The 18496-nt window shown below is 42.7% G+C and overlaps 1 protein-coding gene and 1 long non-coding RNA gene across 5 annotated transcripts in view; one reads left to right on the top strand and one right to left on the bottom strand.

The window, feature by feature from the left end:
* The window catches only part of LOC118210681 (high mobility group protein HMG-I/HMG-Y-like), a 14618-nt gene extending 7104 nt beyond the window's left edge, over window positions 1-7514 (bottom strand). Inside the window, exons 1-2 of one of the 2 annotated variants that reach the window (XM_035387052.1) lie at window positions 7372-7514; window positions 1278-1390 (exon numbers count right to left, since the gene is read on the bottom strand). In XM_035387052.1, the coding sequence (XP_035242943.1) occupies window positions 1278-1376 (99 nt within the window). In that variant the 5' untranslated portion in view covers window positions 1377-1390; window positions 7372-7514. Of the gene's footprint in view, window positions 1-1277; window positions 1391-7066; window positions 7350-7371 lie in introns of those variants that run through there. The other variant, XM_035387053.1, reaches the window with a different exon arrangement.
* LOC118210682 lies at window positions 2330-17646 on the top strand. 3 transcript variants are annotated; one of them, XR_004761897.1, is made up of 5 exons: window positions 2330-2659; window positions 12816-12957; window positions 13649-13750; window positions 15980-16127; window positions 17608-17646. It is a non-coding gene; the product is annotated as an uncharacterized LOC118210682 (long non-coding RNA). The 3 variants fall into 3 exon arrangements; XR_004761896.1 differs by lacking the exon at window positions 17608-17646 and having other exon boundaries at window positions 2331-2659; window positions 15980-16718; XR_004761895.1 differs by lacking the exons at window positions 12816-12957; window positions 13649-13750; window positions 15980-16127; window positions 17608-17646 and adding exons at window positions 4318-4478; window positions 4700-4765.
* Window positions 17647-18496: the final 850 nt, after the last annotated feature.

Here is an 18496-nt window from a genome sequence, read left to right on the forward strand (position 1 = left end):
GAACCAGGAACTCCCCCAAACCAGGCTCAAAGGCAACCAGGGGACCCCTATCCTAAGTTAAAACATGTATTTTTTAAAAAGTTTGAATAAATATTGCAGACTCTTCAGACGGTCATAGGCCCACTTAATTCCATCCGCACATTAGAAACATGGTTGTTAAAAAGCTCAACGCAAACTGCTAAGGCAACCCAATTAAATGCTTGATTTGCATTTGCCGACTTAAAAAAACAATAATAAATGTAGATTTTAAAATGGGAACATGCCAAAATTACACAGCAACATTACCGCCAAATGCAGCGTAACCGCCGATATCGGCCTGAGAAAGGCCCAATGCCACGACCAAGGGTGACATAATGGAGACCTCGGGGCCATGTCAGTCATTCGGTTTCACTTGTGAAGACTCCATTACAGATGAGTGCTTGAGCATGAGTCAATGCACAAAATGGCCGCCGTGTATCTGCAGACGTTAGCGGTTGTGAGGGCTTTCTTGTGCAGTGGAGTAGAAGGGACTGTGGCTTTGTCTCTCTTGTGTGCACATAACCGTTTAAACAAGCCGAGGGGAACAGCTCCCAATCTTGCCTTGCACATTCAAGTATAGTATTTCAGTCGAATCGCATAGGGCAAAAAAATGTAATCAAGCAGAGTTTTCACATTCCAACAATGACTAAACTGACAACCAAACTCTTCATCTTTATACACACATTACAAACAAATGCTTGCACATTATCATGGTGAGGATTTAAAATATCACCCTGGTCTGTTCTACAGTTACGTTCATTACCAACCCTGCCAGCCAATGAGAGAGCACTATCCTCTCCGAGCAGCATTCAGGAAATATCTCATGTTCACATCACACCTGTTTGTCATCACTCACAAATCTGTGGTGGGGGTTTGGCACGGTTTGAGCTGCAACCAGTTTTAAAGCCTTTTTGAATTGAAGCATTGCCTCTTGCCAGGTCCGACAGACCACAGGACGGCATTATAAACATGCAAAGGGACAGGGGTGACGCCTTGTGGCCAACAGCCATACCACTCTCTTGGATTCCCCAACCCAGCGGTGGAATCAGACGGAAACCCAATGTCTCAGTGCAGCGATGGGGACCCTGTGCTGTAGGAGACACTGGCTTTCAATTTATGTTGAAGCGAAGGCTCCGACGCTCGGGTTCAACATCCCACCTCAGCTCTAAGTAAGAGTATGAAATTGAACGCTGAGTTGTCTGTGGCCCAGCTGTAAAAAAGCGCAGACTTTTACCCGCTCAGACCCCCCTCTCTTTTACCTTGGGCTGTTTTCGGGGTCTCCCTCGCCCCCTCTTCTCGGCTCCACCCTTGTCTTTCTGAGAGGCGGCCTGGTTGCCCTTGGCGCTGGGGTCACTCATTTTCACCGTTTATTCTGAAACGCGGAAAGAGACGTCGCGTTAACGCGCGCGACGATACGCGGGCCATCATCAACCCAGCTGTGAATTTAGCAGTCGCAACACCCTGACACCCTCACATCTCCCTGCTTTCGCTGATCTGGAAGCACGCATCCAAAATGTCTCCCAAGACCCGAACATTCATTTTTACCCCTTGTAGGGGACACGAGTCTCTGGTCTTAAATCTCAAGAGCCATATGTACTAATATGCTATAATCTACACTACAAGGGACATTCAAATAAAAAAATAAAATGCATTATATTAAAAAAAAATATTTTCACTGCAAGATGTTTGTCACGCAAGACGCGTTATGTCAAAAAAGCATTGATGAGAGAACTGTGAGAGCACTGTTCAAAAAAGCCTCATGTTCACTCTTTCATTGGCAGTCTTGTCTTATGCTATCCTGCTTCCTGTTGTTAGGGTATTGCCTGGACTGACAAAACGGCCAACGGGGCACACAGCCAAGTGAGGCGACGGGTTGGGGGGGGTGGGGAACCTGTTGCCAGACAGAGAAGTAGGTGTTTACACAGGTGAGCGAGGTGAACGCACAGGTGTGAGCTGAACACACAGGTGCGTGGTGAACGTGACTTAAATATATCTGCAGTGGATCACGGGGGGGGGGGGGGGGGGGGGGGGGGACGGGACGATGACTTAATATTTAAAAAAAATTAAAAAAAACAAGAGAAACAACTAATACATTTGCACACTGCCCCCCCCCCCCAAAAAAAAAAAAAAATAACCCATTATTTTACTGTCTTGATTGATTACTGGCGCCCTGAAAACTACCATAAAAGGTACTAGACTGTTAGCAGAGACCACCCCCCCCCCCCCCCCCCTTTCATGTTTTGAGGGATTATTTATCCTCTTTAGCAACATTATATCATAAATGGTTGGAAGGAAAACCTGCATAGGGGGGACAGGGCGGAGTTTGCGAACCATTGGTTTATACCAACAGAAATGAATAACATGAAGTGAAAGAAAAAACCGAATTTTCTCCGTTTCCACAATTTTGTACCAAATGAAACTTTATTAAGACTACTTAGGACTTTTTCTAAAAATGCAGTACACATTACCTGAAATGAAACCATTGCGTGACGGAAACAGTCACCAAAAGTACAGAAAGAATTCAACATTACCACCTGCTGACCCGATATGGTTGCTTCCGACGGCTATTTACTTGTGCGCATGCCCATGCACGCCTTCCTACCAGACCCCGCCACAACTGAACCACAAACTGATACGAATGGTAAGCAACCACCTTGGCGCTTCACTTATACAATGAAAGGCGCTGGCTTCCTTATAAATGTGAATACTGGCGTAGAGTCACGAATGGAGATGTTATAAGCACAACTGCCGGTGAAGCTGCTCACCACATGCTGTTTTTTGTTTAGCTGGATGCCTGTCTTATCCTTGCTCACGCGCACACAACAGCAGTTCCGTCCCTTTATTTGCATACGATGGACAGAAAAGTACCAAGAATACGGGTGAAGTGTATTTAAAAACAATATAGATGCAGTAAAAGTAATTAAAAATGTAGGCCTACCGTGTTTATTTGGGAGCGCACGAAACTTCGCAAAACGACTGACTGGACAAACGCTCCAGTGAGCAACCAATGACTTCGAGACCTTGAAGTATTGTTAGCCGCAACGCGTCAGACGATGTCAGTACTACTTTTACACTTGTACCCACGTTTCAAGTGACTTGGATAATCTGCCAATGGGAATTTTACAATTTAGGCCTAACCACTATAGTTTTCTCCCCTCGTACCAGTAAAGTAGCCGTTTAGTATCTTTATCCTGCAGATGCGCATGCACGCATTCACCTATTTAGGGATAATAAACAACATTATTAATTTCGCATGCGGTTTTTTTAATTTAACGTTACCAAAACCTGTATAGCAGGTCACGTTGTAACGGGTGTACTGTTGCTTTAAGGACACGCAAGGGAGCCAGGCTAGGGCGCTTGCGCAAAATCACTCTGCCAGAGAAGTTAAGAAGTTGGTCAGAGTTATTTGGTGTACTCTACTCTTTTCTTTTCTACTATTTCCCTTTATTACCAGTAACGCGACGGCTCTGTTAGTCCTTTTTGTTGTTTTCTAATCTGTTCATGTGTGATAAGGTTAGTGTGCCGTAGAGGCCAGGCATGGTAAGGTCAGCGGCAGCGCTACATTTAATAAAGCTGCATCTCCTAGTACCGCCAGTCTGTTTGTCCTGCGTCTTCAATGGTCAGTGACAACGAGCTAACCTGCAAACTGCCAACCAAAGCATTACAACGTGTGAGCTTGCTTCTCTGCCAAATTGAACATTTGCTTGTTTATTTTCACACAAGCGCTGCTATCTTCACTAGCGGTTCGATTGTAGCATGCTTTCAAGTGCGTTCTTTAACCGTTGCCAAGAGAATATGAGTTCCGTAGTACTTAAATCGGCTGCTGGCCAGATTTTTATAATAGAGGACTGTATAATTAAGGACTGTTCATACAGAGATATGCACGTAAATACACACTATTTACCGCATATGGCCCTTGCTGTTACATCAAGATAAATATTGTAAACAACAGAATGTGTTCTTGTTAAAATACAGTATATAATATTAAAAATAATAATAATAAAATTTATTTTCACGCACAAGCCCTTTCAGATTTCTAACCTTGCCTGCATGTTTATTGTTACTTTAAATATTTACTTAATACTTAGTTGTTTTGAATTGTTTCTTAACACTGTTTTGTTTTTAATGTTTATTTATGCGTAAGTCATTGGTTGCGTAAACACCCAATAATCGGGGCATTGGCGGGCATAAGTCAAATTATCACTTAACAGAATATTAAAATAATATTATAAATATTGTAACCTTTCCCACTCTCCACTATCCCTGTGCCTGCACCTTTAAATCTCAACTCCGCCCTAGAGCCATGCACACGACAAGGAAAAGACACATTTCAGGACCAGCAGGAGACTTGCTGGGATCAGACGATACAGAACTCAAATCGCACACTGCCAACAAGACTTCACCAAGCTTAATGCGCATTCCAGTGATAGCCAGCCCAGTTCCTGGAGATATACTGTCCTGTAAGTTTACACTCCAACCCTAACAAAGCACAACTTATTCAGCAGCTAGAGATCTTGTTGAGCTGCTCATAGGTAGAGTCAGGTATACCAAATTAAGGTTGTTGGTTGCTGTAGCTCTGTTGAATTCTGCCTTCCTGACTCTACAAACCAGGAGTAAAACCCTGTGCATTTAGAACAGTACATTTGCAGCACAAGACCAAGTCCTCTGCTTGGTTTTTCAGGGAACAGGAAGGTACTGTTTTTGGTAGAGAACATCCTTCCTGTGCATGACCCCCTCTGAGGTTTTATCTTGGTTTCCAGTTTGGACAGTGCTGCACCACCTTTACCACACGCTTGCTGAAAAGCGGTGATCTACTTTCTCCGTAAGAATATTTGCACAATCTAATTAATTAAAATCATGCTGCCCATCTCCACTTCTCATTTTGAGAGCAGTTTCATCCTTTCATGTGTCAGGTTTAATTTATTGTATAAAAGGGCCACTATATTATAATTGTCCTCTAGTCTAGTGGTTGTTATATGTGCAAAATAAATCAGTTGCTAGGCAAAGTAGCAGTAGGATATGTTTCAGTTTGTCATTGGTCCTTGTTTTGTCTGGGTTCCTCTAGTCAATTTTCTCCACACTTAGCCTGAATTTTTTTTTTTTTTTGAACACCTCATAATTAGTCTGGGATTGTATATATAGGTGTCTGAGCTCATAGCTGAACATGAAGTGACAACAGATTCTTGGATGATGACTGTTGTGATTCAGTTAGAAGCTCGGTTGGTCATGTGCTCTTTTCCGGGGCCCTAGGTATGTATAATGTGTACCTGATTTACTTTGATTGGTAGTTGGCATAAACTTTGTACCTGTGCACCTTAGCCTGTACTGATAAATTCAGCTTATACAACACCATACACATGCATCTACTTTGCAATGCTGCATAAATGCTGCATTTTTTTATTTAATTTTTTAAACAGGATTACTGTGAATTAATGCATTTGTTACCACCAGACTGTTGGAGCATTTGATGCAATTGCAATTTTACTGCTCGTTTTTTCCCCTCCAAATTTAAATTGCCATTTGAAGTGCCTTTCCTGACAGGGAAAAAAACATGGACCTACGTCGATGAGGACATAATCAAAAATGCAAAATTATAATAGATATTGCATTTAAAGTCGTAAGAAATATCGCTAAATAATTATTAATCAAAAAAACGTGAAGCTAAACCAAATTTGAGAACGGTTTAATACAACTAAATCAGGATTTTTAAAAGCGAATAAATAAAATGCACTGTTTAGTTGAAATTGTTTTCCACAACTATACCCATATATTGAGGGGTATAGTTTATTTTTTTTAATAAAAAAGAATAAATTAAAAATAATGATAAACGGAGGCTAACGACAGCCTGCAACCATTTCTAGGCGCGTAAATACAGCCTATTGTGTCCCCAAACTGCAAGTCGTTAATTCTCGTTACACTACTGAATCTGGTAGAATCGGGGAAAAAGTAACAGAAAAATAAAAATAAAGTAGCGTTAGCAAAAACTGCGATCTGACCGCAGTGCAAGACTGTGTCCGTAGAAGAACGGGTGCACACGAGTGTTAAAAATCCATCAGTTCACTTAAGGACAACACAAAGTAAACGGACGCCATTCCCAAACACACCGCAAAGAGCGCGCTCTAACCCCATCGTTTAGCGGATAAAGCTAGCTAGCTAACTACCAGCCAACATGGCAGACGTGTTAAAGTGGCCACATTAACTAAACTGAAAATCCAGTAAGGAGCAATTCGTAGCTATCTGAAGCCATAAGCACAACACGGTTCATCTACGTGCGTTTCCCCTGTTAACATATAGGCTGTAGAGAACACACGCTCTTTCGGAAGCAGCTCGTTGAATACTTAAACACTTCAGTGCGCGTATTTTTGAATTCATAATGCATTTGTTCGATAGCTAGTAGCATGCTATTGGTACAGTCTAGTGCAAAGCGAGCTAATCGGATGAACTGAATATCCATAGCTAACGTTGGCTGTGGACATCTGCGAGTGCTCGTGGAGCAAAAACAATAACACCATAGTTGGCTAACGTTAGCTAACCACACTAATCCAGCGAAGGGCAGCTGAAGCTTGCAGAGAACGGCAATATGCAATGAAAATAGCTACGTACCACAGAACGTTAGCATTCAACAGTGTGCCTACGGACGAACTGAGTGTAAAGATTAATTGCATAGCCTCATAACAATCTAGGAATTCATATTGAATCACCCAACTCTACCGATAAAGCGTACAACCCGACATTACGAGCGCAACGAATGGTTCAAGCACAGATCTAGCTACATGGAAAGGGAAAAGGCAAAGGAGCCAACGTTTTCTAAGTTTACAACCTTCAATCGACTGAAACGGCGGATAAACCCTTATTCGGTCTTGACGATTCAAGCGAGGTCAATCCTGAACAGAGTGACAGAATCCATCTGCACGATATGTGGCATACGAGAAGACCACGTCGGAAACGAAGAATTGGTAGCGGTCATAATTTCAGCGTTATTTGTCTGTACCGACACAAAAGCAAACACCCCAGCAAAGCAATTTTCAGGTGGCGGCCATTCACTTACACACACGCTAGGCCGCTGTAGCCCTCGAAAGCTAACGATGTTGCTGGTATTTTTGGTTGGGAGTCCTTCTCCGACCCCCTCCCCCCGATAATGTGCTCCGATTAAATTAGCCAAAAAAAAAATCCTCTCCTGCAAATCTGACAGTCTGCCAACTGAGCCGGTTTAAACCTTGAGTGGTGGCTACTGTTCGTCTGCTTATGGCAGGAGGAGTCGGCGCGCACACCAGTCCCTTTAAATAACGCATTCATTTCGAGGGCGGTAAACAGAAATACCACACCAGCGAGAAACAGAAGCAAGTATATTACCAAATAAAAATGTCGGATCCAGGAGCCGGCCCAAAATGTGCTAAAAATAGCCCGTAGCGTCCTTCAAATGAAATAAAGAAAGCGAGAGCCAGGGCGAGTTTAGGACAATTTAAAGAGGTTCTTGGGGGCGGGGATATGATAAGGACAACCTACCCCTTCTCACGTTTCATTCGCATCGAAGTGTGCAAAGTTTAATTATTTTTAATACTGTAAAAATGGAGATGCGTTCAGGCAAACTTCTGTCATCTGACGTTTCTGAAAAAATAAAATTGGTGTTTCGAAATAGGCAATGAAAAGTGTTGTACTGGTTAATTTTGGTTTACCATTCACTACTTTTTTTGTTATTAATAACTCGAGCTCGTCTAGATACAGGTTTCATGGCCAATCATGGATTTCCTACCAGGTATGACCAGACACTGTTTCCCCGATACACAGTTAAATAACAAACACCACACCCCTGACAGACCTCTGTTCTCTGCAACCCAAAGACTGCCCAGTAGTTCCACCAGTACAGAGATTTGCAGGCTGGTCGACGGCTCTTCCAGGTTCTTGACTTCCTGTGGTGGAATGAACTACCTACAACCATCAGAGGTGGCAGACCGTCTTACAGTATAGACGCATTTAAACTCACTTAAATCACATCTTTAATTCCATCGTGCCTGCCTAGCTGTTCTCATAGCACTATTTATGATCTGCTGAGCAACCAGTTTATTTTTTAAACTTCAGGTGGACTTTGTGATGAATGTCATGGCTCTTTCACAATTGAATTTTGTTGCCTTTCTTTCCCTACAACATGGAACTTGGTTGAAAAAATACTGTGGAATACTGTTATACTGTTTTACAGTTTGTGTATTCGTATATGCACCACTCAAGTTTCCCTGGATAAATATAAAGGGAAAAAATACACTAACGACAAGATTGAATGATAAAGGAATTGGGTTCAGCCAGTAGATCATATCAGCCTAGAAGACACGCTTGCCTCATTTTACATATCTACACTTCACAATTATTTTCTAATTTTACAGATTTTTTTCCCCATTTGTATAATTGGTATAATTTCCAGACACTGTATAGCAAGGTAAAACTGCTCTGATACAATATATATTAAAGGTCAATTTAGCTTCATATATAGCTAATGTATCTTAGGCTTTCATTCTGAGCAAGCTCTGACCCTCTTAAAATTATATAGTATCGGTGAAAAATATTGCTTTGTATATACCCATCCAGATAATATGAAGATAACACCATGTCTCCATCACTGCACTGGGGCATTGGGGTTTATTTGACCAGAGGGGAAGGTTGACTCCTCTTATCTCACCAACTACACTTGCAGCACCACCACCTTATTTTTCCTGAGAAAACTTGGTCTCCCATCCAAGTACTAACCAAGCCCTCACTTGCTTCGTTTTAGCCATTCAACAAGAGCTGGGTATGTGGTGGTATACTCTGCCCACAGCCGTATTTGTCAGTATAACATCAACTGAGTACATGCAACACTAATAAATTATGTAGTGTCCCTATTGGCATCTGTTAGTATTGATTTAACACTGCCAGAGTTTACTTAACACTAGTAATTTTGCTGACTACACTTCGTTTGTTTAGGTTAAGTCATCCTGTGTTCTGTCATCACTTTGCGCTTTTTGTTGTGTGTTGTCTTTGGAAGCTACCATCCATCCAGAGAATTTCTCATTAAAGATCCAACGTGTTGCAGCCTCATAAAATGACCAGTGTCGTAGACCTGGGTGTCGTGCTGACGACGTGAAAGACCTTTTAAAACCCTGTTAGAGTACATTTTACTTCATAGGGGCATTAAGTCCTCTCTTCCTGTGTAGTTTGTCATCAGCGTTTCTACAAGGCAGGCAGAGGATTTGAAATGAAAATTCTTAATGATGATGCGTGCGACAACCATTTATTATTTCTGAAAATAAGGAATATTATTGACAGTTCAGAATCTCTGAATAGAAGTGAAATATAAATCTAGATTGTGTAAAAAGGTATCCATGATATCATTAATGGTGCAATGGGCATTTAACGATGATTAATTATCGATTTATCATTAGTGAACCTTCATATGAAGTTTACTCTCTCTAGAATAATATTGTACTGATTCTTTGGTACAGAATCAAGGGAAAAGGCTGTGCATTTTCTGGTCCTTTTTGACAAGTAGGTTTAAAAAAAATTTTTTAAATTTTTTATTAGGAATGCTTTTCCAAAGTCCTAAAGTCGGTGTTCTAGAACTCCCTCGCTCACAATCACCAGCCGTGATTGTTACATCAGCATTAGAATGCTTGGCTACGAACGTTCTAATGGCATGCTTGTGCTCTTGCACCTTATCGGGCTGGTTAGACCAGCAGATGTGGGTGGCGGCGTAGCGTAGCATTTCGTAGCGCTGAGGGCGCAGGGCTTATAGTTTTCACGATTGTGAAATTCCCAGGTGGGGCACTGCTGCTGTGCCCTTGAGCGCAAGCGCTTAGCCTGAAATGCTCGAGCAGACATCCAGCGGCGCGAATGGATCGCGCGCGGAAGAATGTAAGCTGTGCGAGTGGCTCTGGATAAGAGTGTCTGCTAAATGCCAGTTTGGATGGCCCTTCACTGTTCTGAGAGAGAGGACATTTTGGCTCCGGAGTGGCTCAGTTGGGAAAACGCTCTCAGTGCAAGTCCAGGAACAGCCTGGAGTCGCAGCTCAGAGCACAGTTGACACCATTAGTCACCTGTGACCAGGAGTCATGGCGGCCTTAGCCAACGTATCAGGTGTTCTTCCCAGCTGGCTCAAATTGCAGAAAAGGATGGAGTTCCTCCCGTAAAGGGAAATGGTTATATTCTTTGTGTGTGTGTGCGTGTGTGCGTGCGTGCGCAAAGATACTTTGACAAACCCAGAGGTCACAGGTTTGATTCCCAAGGCACTGCCTTGAGAAAGGTAACCTGCATTGCTTCAGTATATATCCAGCTGTATAAATGAATGCAATGTAACTGCTATGTAAAAGTTGTGCAAGTCGCTCTAGGTAAGTGCGTCTTGCCTTGCCTGATAAGTGCTAAATGCCTGTAATGTAATATCAATCAATACCCAACACTGGACCAGATCAAGTGTTTAAAAATGCGCACACAATAATAAAAGTTTGTTTCCTTAATTTCCTCAAAGGTGTGTCTCACATGAGTATATGTTACTGTTTGTATAGAAGAGAAATAGGACCGTAAATTGTTCTCCTCATTTTTAGTTGCAATTTAGCAAAAATTCCCAATTGCATGGTTGACAACTTTCAGCATTCACTGAAGAGAATAATTTGCTTTGAAATTTATCAAATAGTTCACTTAAACTTGTTCATTCTGTCAGTCAAACCTTAATTGCTGTTTTGGCGTAGGACAAAAGGTGGGGGAAAAAATGCCAAATTTGGTTCTACATCAATTCAGTTGACAAGACTGTTGTTAGGGCAACAATAAAATCTACATTATATCTCAGGCACTAGAGGTCCTCTGGTTCACTAGGGAGGGGATGCAATAATAAATGGAATCAATGAACATATTGTGAATTTAATGCCTGCGGAGTATTAGAAAATGAATGCACAGATTGTTTATATAGGGTGTCTGTTGAGATTGGAAATGTGGTTGAACACTAGTTGTACTTGGAGTAAAACTGTTTTTTTTTTTTTAAATCACCCCCCCAAGCTTTCATGAGCGAAAGGAGGAAGAATCCATAGAAACGATACTTGCTGTGTTATATTGCAGGTGTTTACACTGTAGCTGTATGCTAGAGCTACCCTGCTAAACTAAATTGCTCAATCTCCACCTGTCAGCCTAACAAACTATGCAGGGTAAGCACCTGTACACATGTGAACAAGTATACGCAGACACAGACCTGGATGCACAGAAACACAGAGATGCACGCACATGCGCACACTCATGCACATGCATGCGCTTATACACATATGCATCTATAATGGAAAGTCTGCTGTTGCCATGGAAATTGTTGCGTACATGTTGGATCTAGAGCTATATCATTACATAATGTAGTTCTGACTTTGTCCAGCAGAGGGCATTTGCTGTATTGTGTTCAACCTAGATTTTCAACCATAGATTTCTAGAACTATATTTTTGTTGCGGCACAGTCAACACTAAGCTAAAACATAATACAATTATGAATAATTATTTCAGTACTAGAATATTTTTATTGCTCAAGTCAAATGTTCAAAGGTACAAGAATATTTATTTTTTTAATATTGTTTTTTGTTAAAATTAAAACTGGCTTTGCATATATTTTTAACCCTTGGGCATTTCATTCTTCTCCATGTCCTCCTCCTATAATATTATTATTATTAATAGCTGTTTGTGCAGTTGTAATATTGTTGGTGTTTTAAATAACAGCAACATTACAGACTACAAAAAGAGTAAAAAAAAAAAAAAAAAAAAGCAGTACTCTGAAGTACCCAATAAGACAATTGAGCCATTTAAAATATTCCACTAAAGTAAATGGCTATCCCAGCCAGTCAGGGCATGTTCTGGGACCTGGAGGACTTTTGGTTGCAGTGCTGGAGTGTGGCTGGTGTGCACAGAAGCCATGTTATGTTTTTTTTTAACCGGTTTTACAGGCCTGAATGTAGCTTCACCTCTGACTAGACACGGGATGCTATTCCAGGACAGATGACTCTGAGGGATCGCCAGGAAACTATGAGTACTTGCTGAGAGCAAAACGTGTGACGCGGAGCGCAAGGTTCAGCCGAATCCTGCGTGTTAAGTCTGAAGTCCGCGTAGGACTTTGAGTGTCGGCTAATATATTTAAACTCCTGTCCTGGACATAACAGGGAGGCAGAACAGCGTCCTTAGAACATGTGTGATTTCTGTGCAGGGCCAGTTTTATTCATGGGGAATGAGGGTGGTCATTTATGGGCCCCCAGACACAACTTGGACTGCTTTGGTTTTTTTTTTTTTTTAGAAGATGGGTGGGGCAGTTTGATACATCTTTGTGATGGTTTAATTCACAGTGATCCTCACAGCAGGTGGGCGTGTGCTCAGATGTGTGGGTGTGTGGATCTGTGACCTCGCTCAGGCCATTTTACTGGCAGCGTTCAGTCACCGGACATGAAAAGAATCTCTCGCTGACGAATCGGCACTAAAAGTGGCTCAAATCCAACAGCAGGAGGGCACTGTAATAAAACCCCAACTGTATGTGTGACGGGGCTGGGGAGGAGCTTGGTTCTAAGCTGGGGCTGCCTTAAGTGCCGCACCCTCTAGTCTTAAGCCACGCCCCTTCTAGTCTTAAACCACGCCCCTTAAACCACGCTGAACTATGGCTGTCGCAGTGATGGCCAGTAATTGATCTGCTGCTGACATCACATGGGAGGGGACCCTGTTGGGCCTGTGGGCCCTGGGGCCCTGGGCTGATGGATAGTTTAATCAATGATTCAGGAAGCCTTGCACTGCATTAAGTATTAAAGCCTGCTTTTCCTCAGGGTGATGTGGTGGCGTTTCCCGGCTAACCACCAAACAAGCTGAGAGAATCGGACACACTGCCTCGGGGTAGTATGGCTTTCGCTGGTCTGACTGCGCACATGGAGTTACGCATACTGTCCTCTGATTGGCTCTGATTTTTCTGTAAGTCTCTAAGTGTGAACTTCCACCCTCACTGCCCTGGGATTCATTCATTCATTCATTCATTCATTCATAAGCCCATCATATATATCCAGCTAAATATAATTTTTTAAAACGGACAGATAATGTCCTGTGTGCAGATATTCATTAACATTGATGCTTTTCGGAGCTTTTAAAGCATGTGCGACAGCAGCGATTTATTGTGCGTTTTTTGTAAAATTGCATTTATTGATTTATACGGGCACGGTGGTGCAGTGGGTAGCACTGTCACCTCACAGCAAGAAGGTCATTGGTTTGAATCTTTCTGTGTGGAGTTTGCATGTTCTTCCCTGTGTCCGCGTGAGTTTCCTTTGGAGACTCTAAATTGCCCGTAGGTATGAGTGTGTGAGTGAATGGTGTGTGTGCCCTGTGATAGATTGGCGGCCTGAGTATTCCTGCCTCTTGCCCAATGCACACTAGGATAGGTTCCAGCACCCCCCGCGACCCTGCTCAGGATAAGTGGGTATAGATAACTGCTAGATGGATGGATTTATTCTTGTACCAAAGTCTGTTCTACAATTTGTCAGAATCACCCCCCCCCCCCCCCCGGATTCAGATGCGGCTCTTTTCCTTTAAACTTGGCACCTAACGTGGGGCTGAATAGGTCTAATTCTTATCCAATTAGCAATTATAATATCCAATTGACTGTTTGTAGGCACGTTCATGTGCGATCTCCACTGTGGAGACATCCCTGGTTCGTGATGTCACCGGCCTGCGTCTGCAGATCGCTTCATTGATTGGACAGAAACGGAGACGGGTACGTATGGCACTCTCCCTGCAAGCCCCAAATAGCTACGGTTCCAGCCTTAACCCTGATCAGTGTTCTACAGGTTTTTTGTTTTTATTTCCCTGTTTGCGTCTGCTGATCCCCATTGTAAGCATGCTGTGTTCTGCCAGCCCTCTACCTGAGCAGATGGTAGACTTTTATTATGATACATACCTCTCAAATCCTGGTTAATAACTGCAGATGGATATGATGGATACAATCTCTCCCTCTCTCTCTCTCTCTCTCTCTCGCACTCACATGCGCGCGCATACACTCTCACTCACACTGTCTCTCTCTCACACTCTCTCGCAGTCATGTGCACAAAAATGCACACACACGCACACACTCTCTTACTCACACTCACACCCACTCTCACTCACACTCTTACACACACACACACACACACACACACACACACTCTCTGTCACAAACACACACAATTTTCACCTACTTACTGTGGCTAGTAGCCAACCACTACGTTAGCACTGAACTTTGCATATATACAGTATAAACATGGACAGACCAAGGTCTTTACATTTCCTGCTCAATTTCAATTTCCATTTGTCCAAAATGACAGTGTGTTTTGTCAGATTCCCGGCAATATTATTCTGGGGATTTAGACTAAAATCCATCGTAACAAAAAAATCTAATGCCAACATTGATGCTTCTTGCCAATAGCGGCCTCGTGTGACAGAGGAGAGTCATGACAACCACACAGACTGCAGTCTCACCAGCTCTATGAAATTCTGTGCCCTGCAGGTGAAAACAATAGGACCGTGCTTAGACAGTGACCTAATGGCACTCCTAGCAAAGCGGGAATATTTTTGGATTTGATGTTGTTGAGCCAGTAAGGTTCTCTCTGTCCTTTTTATCCAGATGGTATTACAGAAGCCATGAACCCCTCTATGTGAAAATTAACCTGAAGCTTGATTTAATGAATTCCTCTCCAAGATAATCACAAAGAGTGCAAAAGCCTCTAAACGAGGCTGAAACTCAGTGGAGGTCAAAGGCTTCTCTTTGTAAATGGTCTGTGGTAAAAATCCCGCTCCGCCACCTTTCCTCTGTTTTCAGGAGTCCTTAATTACACGTGAAAAGGCTGAGCGTTAATTCGGGAGTTAAAGGTTAAGCTGAGATTCATTGGAGGCAGACAAAATGAAGAAAATGTTAAAGAAAATCTCGCAAAAAAATATATATATTACCTCAGTTTTTGCCAGGTGATGCCATGATTAAAATTCATAGTTGTGTTCACTCTGGATAAGAGCGTCTGCTAAACGCCTGTGACATCTATGGGATCTTTTAATATTTTTTCCACACAATAGATGTTTTTGATTAATTTTTTATTTTTATTTAAAAAAAAAAAACTTCTAATAAACTATAAAATGTAACCGTTAAAGGTTCATTCACCATTATGTGTCACTGTAGGGGCCAGTCTGTGATTCCCATCAGTCTTTCTTGAGTTGCCTTTCTCAATTTATGCCACCACCGCTGTTCCATTTAACTGGATCTGGAAATGTGCATTATTTTCAGCATTTTTCAGTGTGGAGAAAAGGGCCTTGGGCCGAGACTAATGGAAGCAGCGGCCTTGTGCAGCTTTCTCCTAGGGTTGCAGTTATTTGTGGAAGGCCTGTGCGAGTTTCAGTTTGATGAATGTATCGCACACCAGCCAGTCTGTCCCTCAGCGTGGAGCTTTCCTTTAACTTGAGCGTGGGCAGCTCCATTCAGGCAGGGCCCAGCGTGTGTGCAGGTCAGCAAGTACACCGGCCCGAACGAGCCAATTAGCCGAATGCTGTTTTAGCCACCGATTAGACCACAATGAGGCCGTTTCATGCTGGGACACGGCAAGAGTCTTCCATTGTCATCCATGCGCTTATCAGGAAATGCAGCTTAAAATATCCATCGCTAAATGTTTGGGCCAGTCGCATAGGAGCAGAAGCTGAAACCCAGAAACAGATACGGCCCTCCTTGCCCACCCCTTCTTCTATTGCGTTTTCCCCCCTTTTTTTCGGTTTCGAAATGTCCAACCGTACGATGGCAGCAGCACTCACTTGTGCCCGAGCCTCAGATATTGATTTTGGAGAGCGCAGGCTGGCTCTCGCTCTCTTATGAAGTGTGGGAATGTCAGCCGTCGTTTCTCATCGCTCCGCAGTTTGCAAGTCAGACTCACGTAGACTTGAGGCAGAGGAAAACACTTGGCGTGCAATTTAACCGGCACACTTGCAGGTACCCAACTGACCAGCGGGTGTCGCTGGTGCACAACAAGGTTATGTCTGCCAGACTGACTGAAACCTCTCCATCCCTGGGCAACACTGGATTATACGATCTGTGACTGGAACCAAATGTACCTCACTCTGTGGGGCTTCTGACCACAGTGAGTACTGCCACAGTCTGAATCCCATGGCAGGCTCTGGGGCCTACTAATGCTGTAGAACAGTGCCTTAACAGGACAAACCGAACAAGTGCAGGTTTTAAATGCTCTTTGCAATAAACCAGTGGGAATGTTTTAATGAGTGAGCTGGTTAGTTCTGATTCACTCTGCATGAATACTTTTTTGTTGTCTTGCACTGGTAGTAATGTCTGTACATGCTAACCGCTCCAAACAACGCTAAAGATAATAATGGGAGTTGAGATGTGTCGGCTACTATCTGATAGTTTAATTGATGAAAGTCTTATTTTTGACAGCAGATGGTCAATGTGTACCGCAGAACATATTCTCTTTAACTTTTCCTTCAGTTAACAGATTGGGTTGTTTTATTAGGGATGAATTGTGCTTTAAGAAACAAATCTTTCCTGATCTGTGTTTACCAAACAAAGTTTCAGGTGGAGGCCAGTAGAGGGCGCTGTTACTCTTATAAAAGCATCATCGCCAACCAGTCAGTTCTATCATTGACCTGCACGCTCAAACAAAAAATAATCCTAGATCAGTATGCAGTTGAAGTTGGGTCTGAGAGAGTTATTTCCATGTGGCCGTTTTTCAATCTTTTTTTTTTTTTGATTTGTTTAAGATTGTTTATGGTAATGAAAAATAAGTGAGGCATGGAAAATGTATTCGCTGCATTTCAAAAAAAGTGTTTTACAACCAGAAAAAGTTGCATATGTAGTGATGTCTCACTGCCATTCTACCATTGACCCACGGTACTTGACCAAATTTTCTCAGGTAAATGCTGGATGGGCTTGTATAGAAGAGTTATACATAAATAATATAAGCTGTGCAAGTCAATCTGGATAAAAGCATCTGCTAAATGCTAAAAAATCTAAATAAATTAAGGTAGTAACACTGTTACGTATCAGAGTCTAAGCACAAAATGGCCATCTACAGACATAACGAGTGTAATATTTCTATTATGATGTTCAGCAAGACATTTTTTCGTGTCTTTGAGAAGGAAACATTAAATCATGCATGCAATGTGGCAAATAGAAAATGAAAAATCAGACATGCTATTGTGGCATGCCCCATATAACGTATGAATACGTATGCAGTTTAATCAAACCTAAACTTTGTTTACTCATAATCCCACATTAAAATGAAGTACGAAACTTACAAAACCATTTTTGGTTCTCTTTCTTTACAGTATAGACCTGAAAGGTCCTACCTGCAAAATGGTACACATAAACCAAACCTAGAGAGGATGTTATTTGAGGGGTGACATTTATAATGTGGTGAAAAATTTAATGTGACGTTGCAGCAGTCGTATAGGTCCGTAGTTGCGCTTGAATTCGGAATTGAAGTGGAAAAAATGGTTAAAAAGTAAACCCGTAACATTATAAATGTACTCGATTTGTTAATGTGTTTTTTAGTTTAATTTGACTTAATAGGTACACATTTCTTTGTCCCCGTTTTTTTTCAACAGGGAAAGGAGCCGTTGGCTGAATGCTTACTGATGTAGGAGATTAATTTTTTTTTAAATGCAATTTTTAAACTCATGCATAAAGAGTGTAATTATCAAGAGTAAATCCGTAATTTACATCCCGTGATTTGATTCGTCGCTTTCTTTCCTCGGTGTAAAAGGTTCAAACGGCTTGATGTCCTTGGTTTTCTCATGGTGGCTGTGTGTGGGCTTCAGTGCCAGATAGTGGTTGCTCAGATGGGCGGGGCTTCAGGACGGCATCACAGCAGGGCCACGCCCATGATACCGCCAGACCTTCCTGCGGTGTGGGGATGGCTGGTTTAAGCAGCCGCACCTGCCCTGGGTCAGGCTAACTTGACCTGGCTAATTGGATAATTGGCCAGGCTAATTGGACCCGGGAACAGGGTTGGCTGCACCTGTGCGTAGTGAGGTGATCGGTGTGCACAGGTTAAATCTGCCATACCCACCCACACAAGGGAGAGCCTCCCTGTCGTGACAGTGTTTGACATGTGCTCCTTGGCTGTAACATCTTCCCAACCTCATGAATAAATGTGGACTTGTTTTGAACATCGTCTCCCTGTGTCTCTGTGCTGAAGGCCCCTCGGAAAGCGCCCCCCCCCCCCCCCCCGTGGGCAGGCTTGTTTGCCACACGTCCGAAACCTCGTCTCACGGTACTGGTGAGTCCTGCAAAGGCTCGCCAGCTTCTCCTGAGCTCCCTACGGGACCCGTCGAAACGAACATTCACGGCGTACGGAAAAATCATCTCTTATTCATACGGAATTATGATTCGGCATCAATCACCGCCGAAGAGCTTGGCGGGTGCCGTATAGTAAGTGTTGTCTTGACGACAGAGAGGCCCCCTCGTTCCACTGAATAAAACGCAAGTCCCATT

The sequence above is a fragment of the Anguilla anguilla genome, chromosome 13 (genome assembly GCF_013347855.1).
Source record: "Anguilla anguilla isolate fAngAng1 chromosome 13, fAngAng1.pri, whole genome shotgun sequence".
Classification (NCBI taxonomy): Eukaryota; Metazoa; Chordata; class Actinopteri; order Anguilliformes; family Anguillidae; genus Anguilla; species Anguilla anguilla.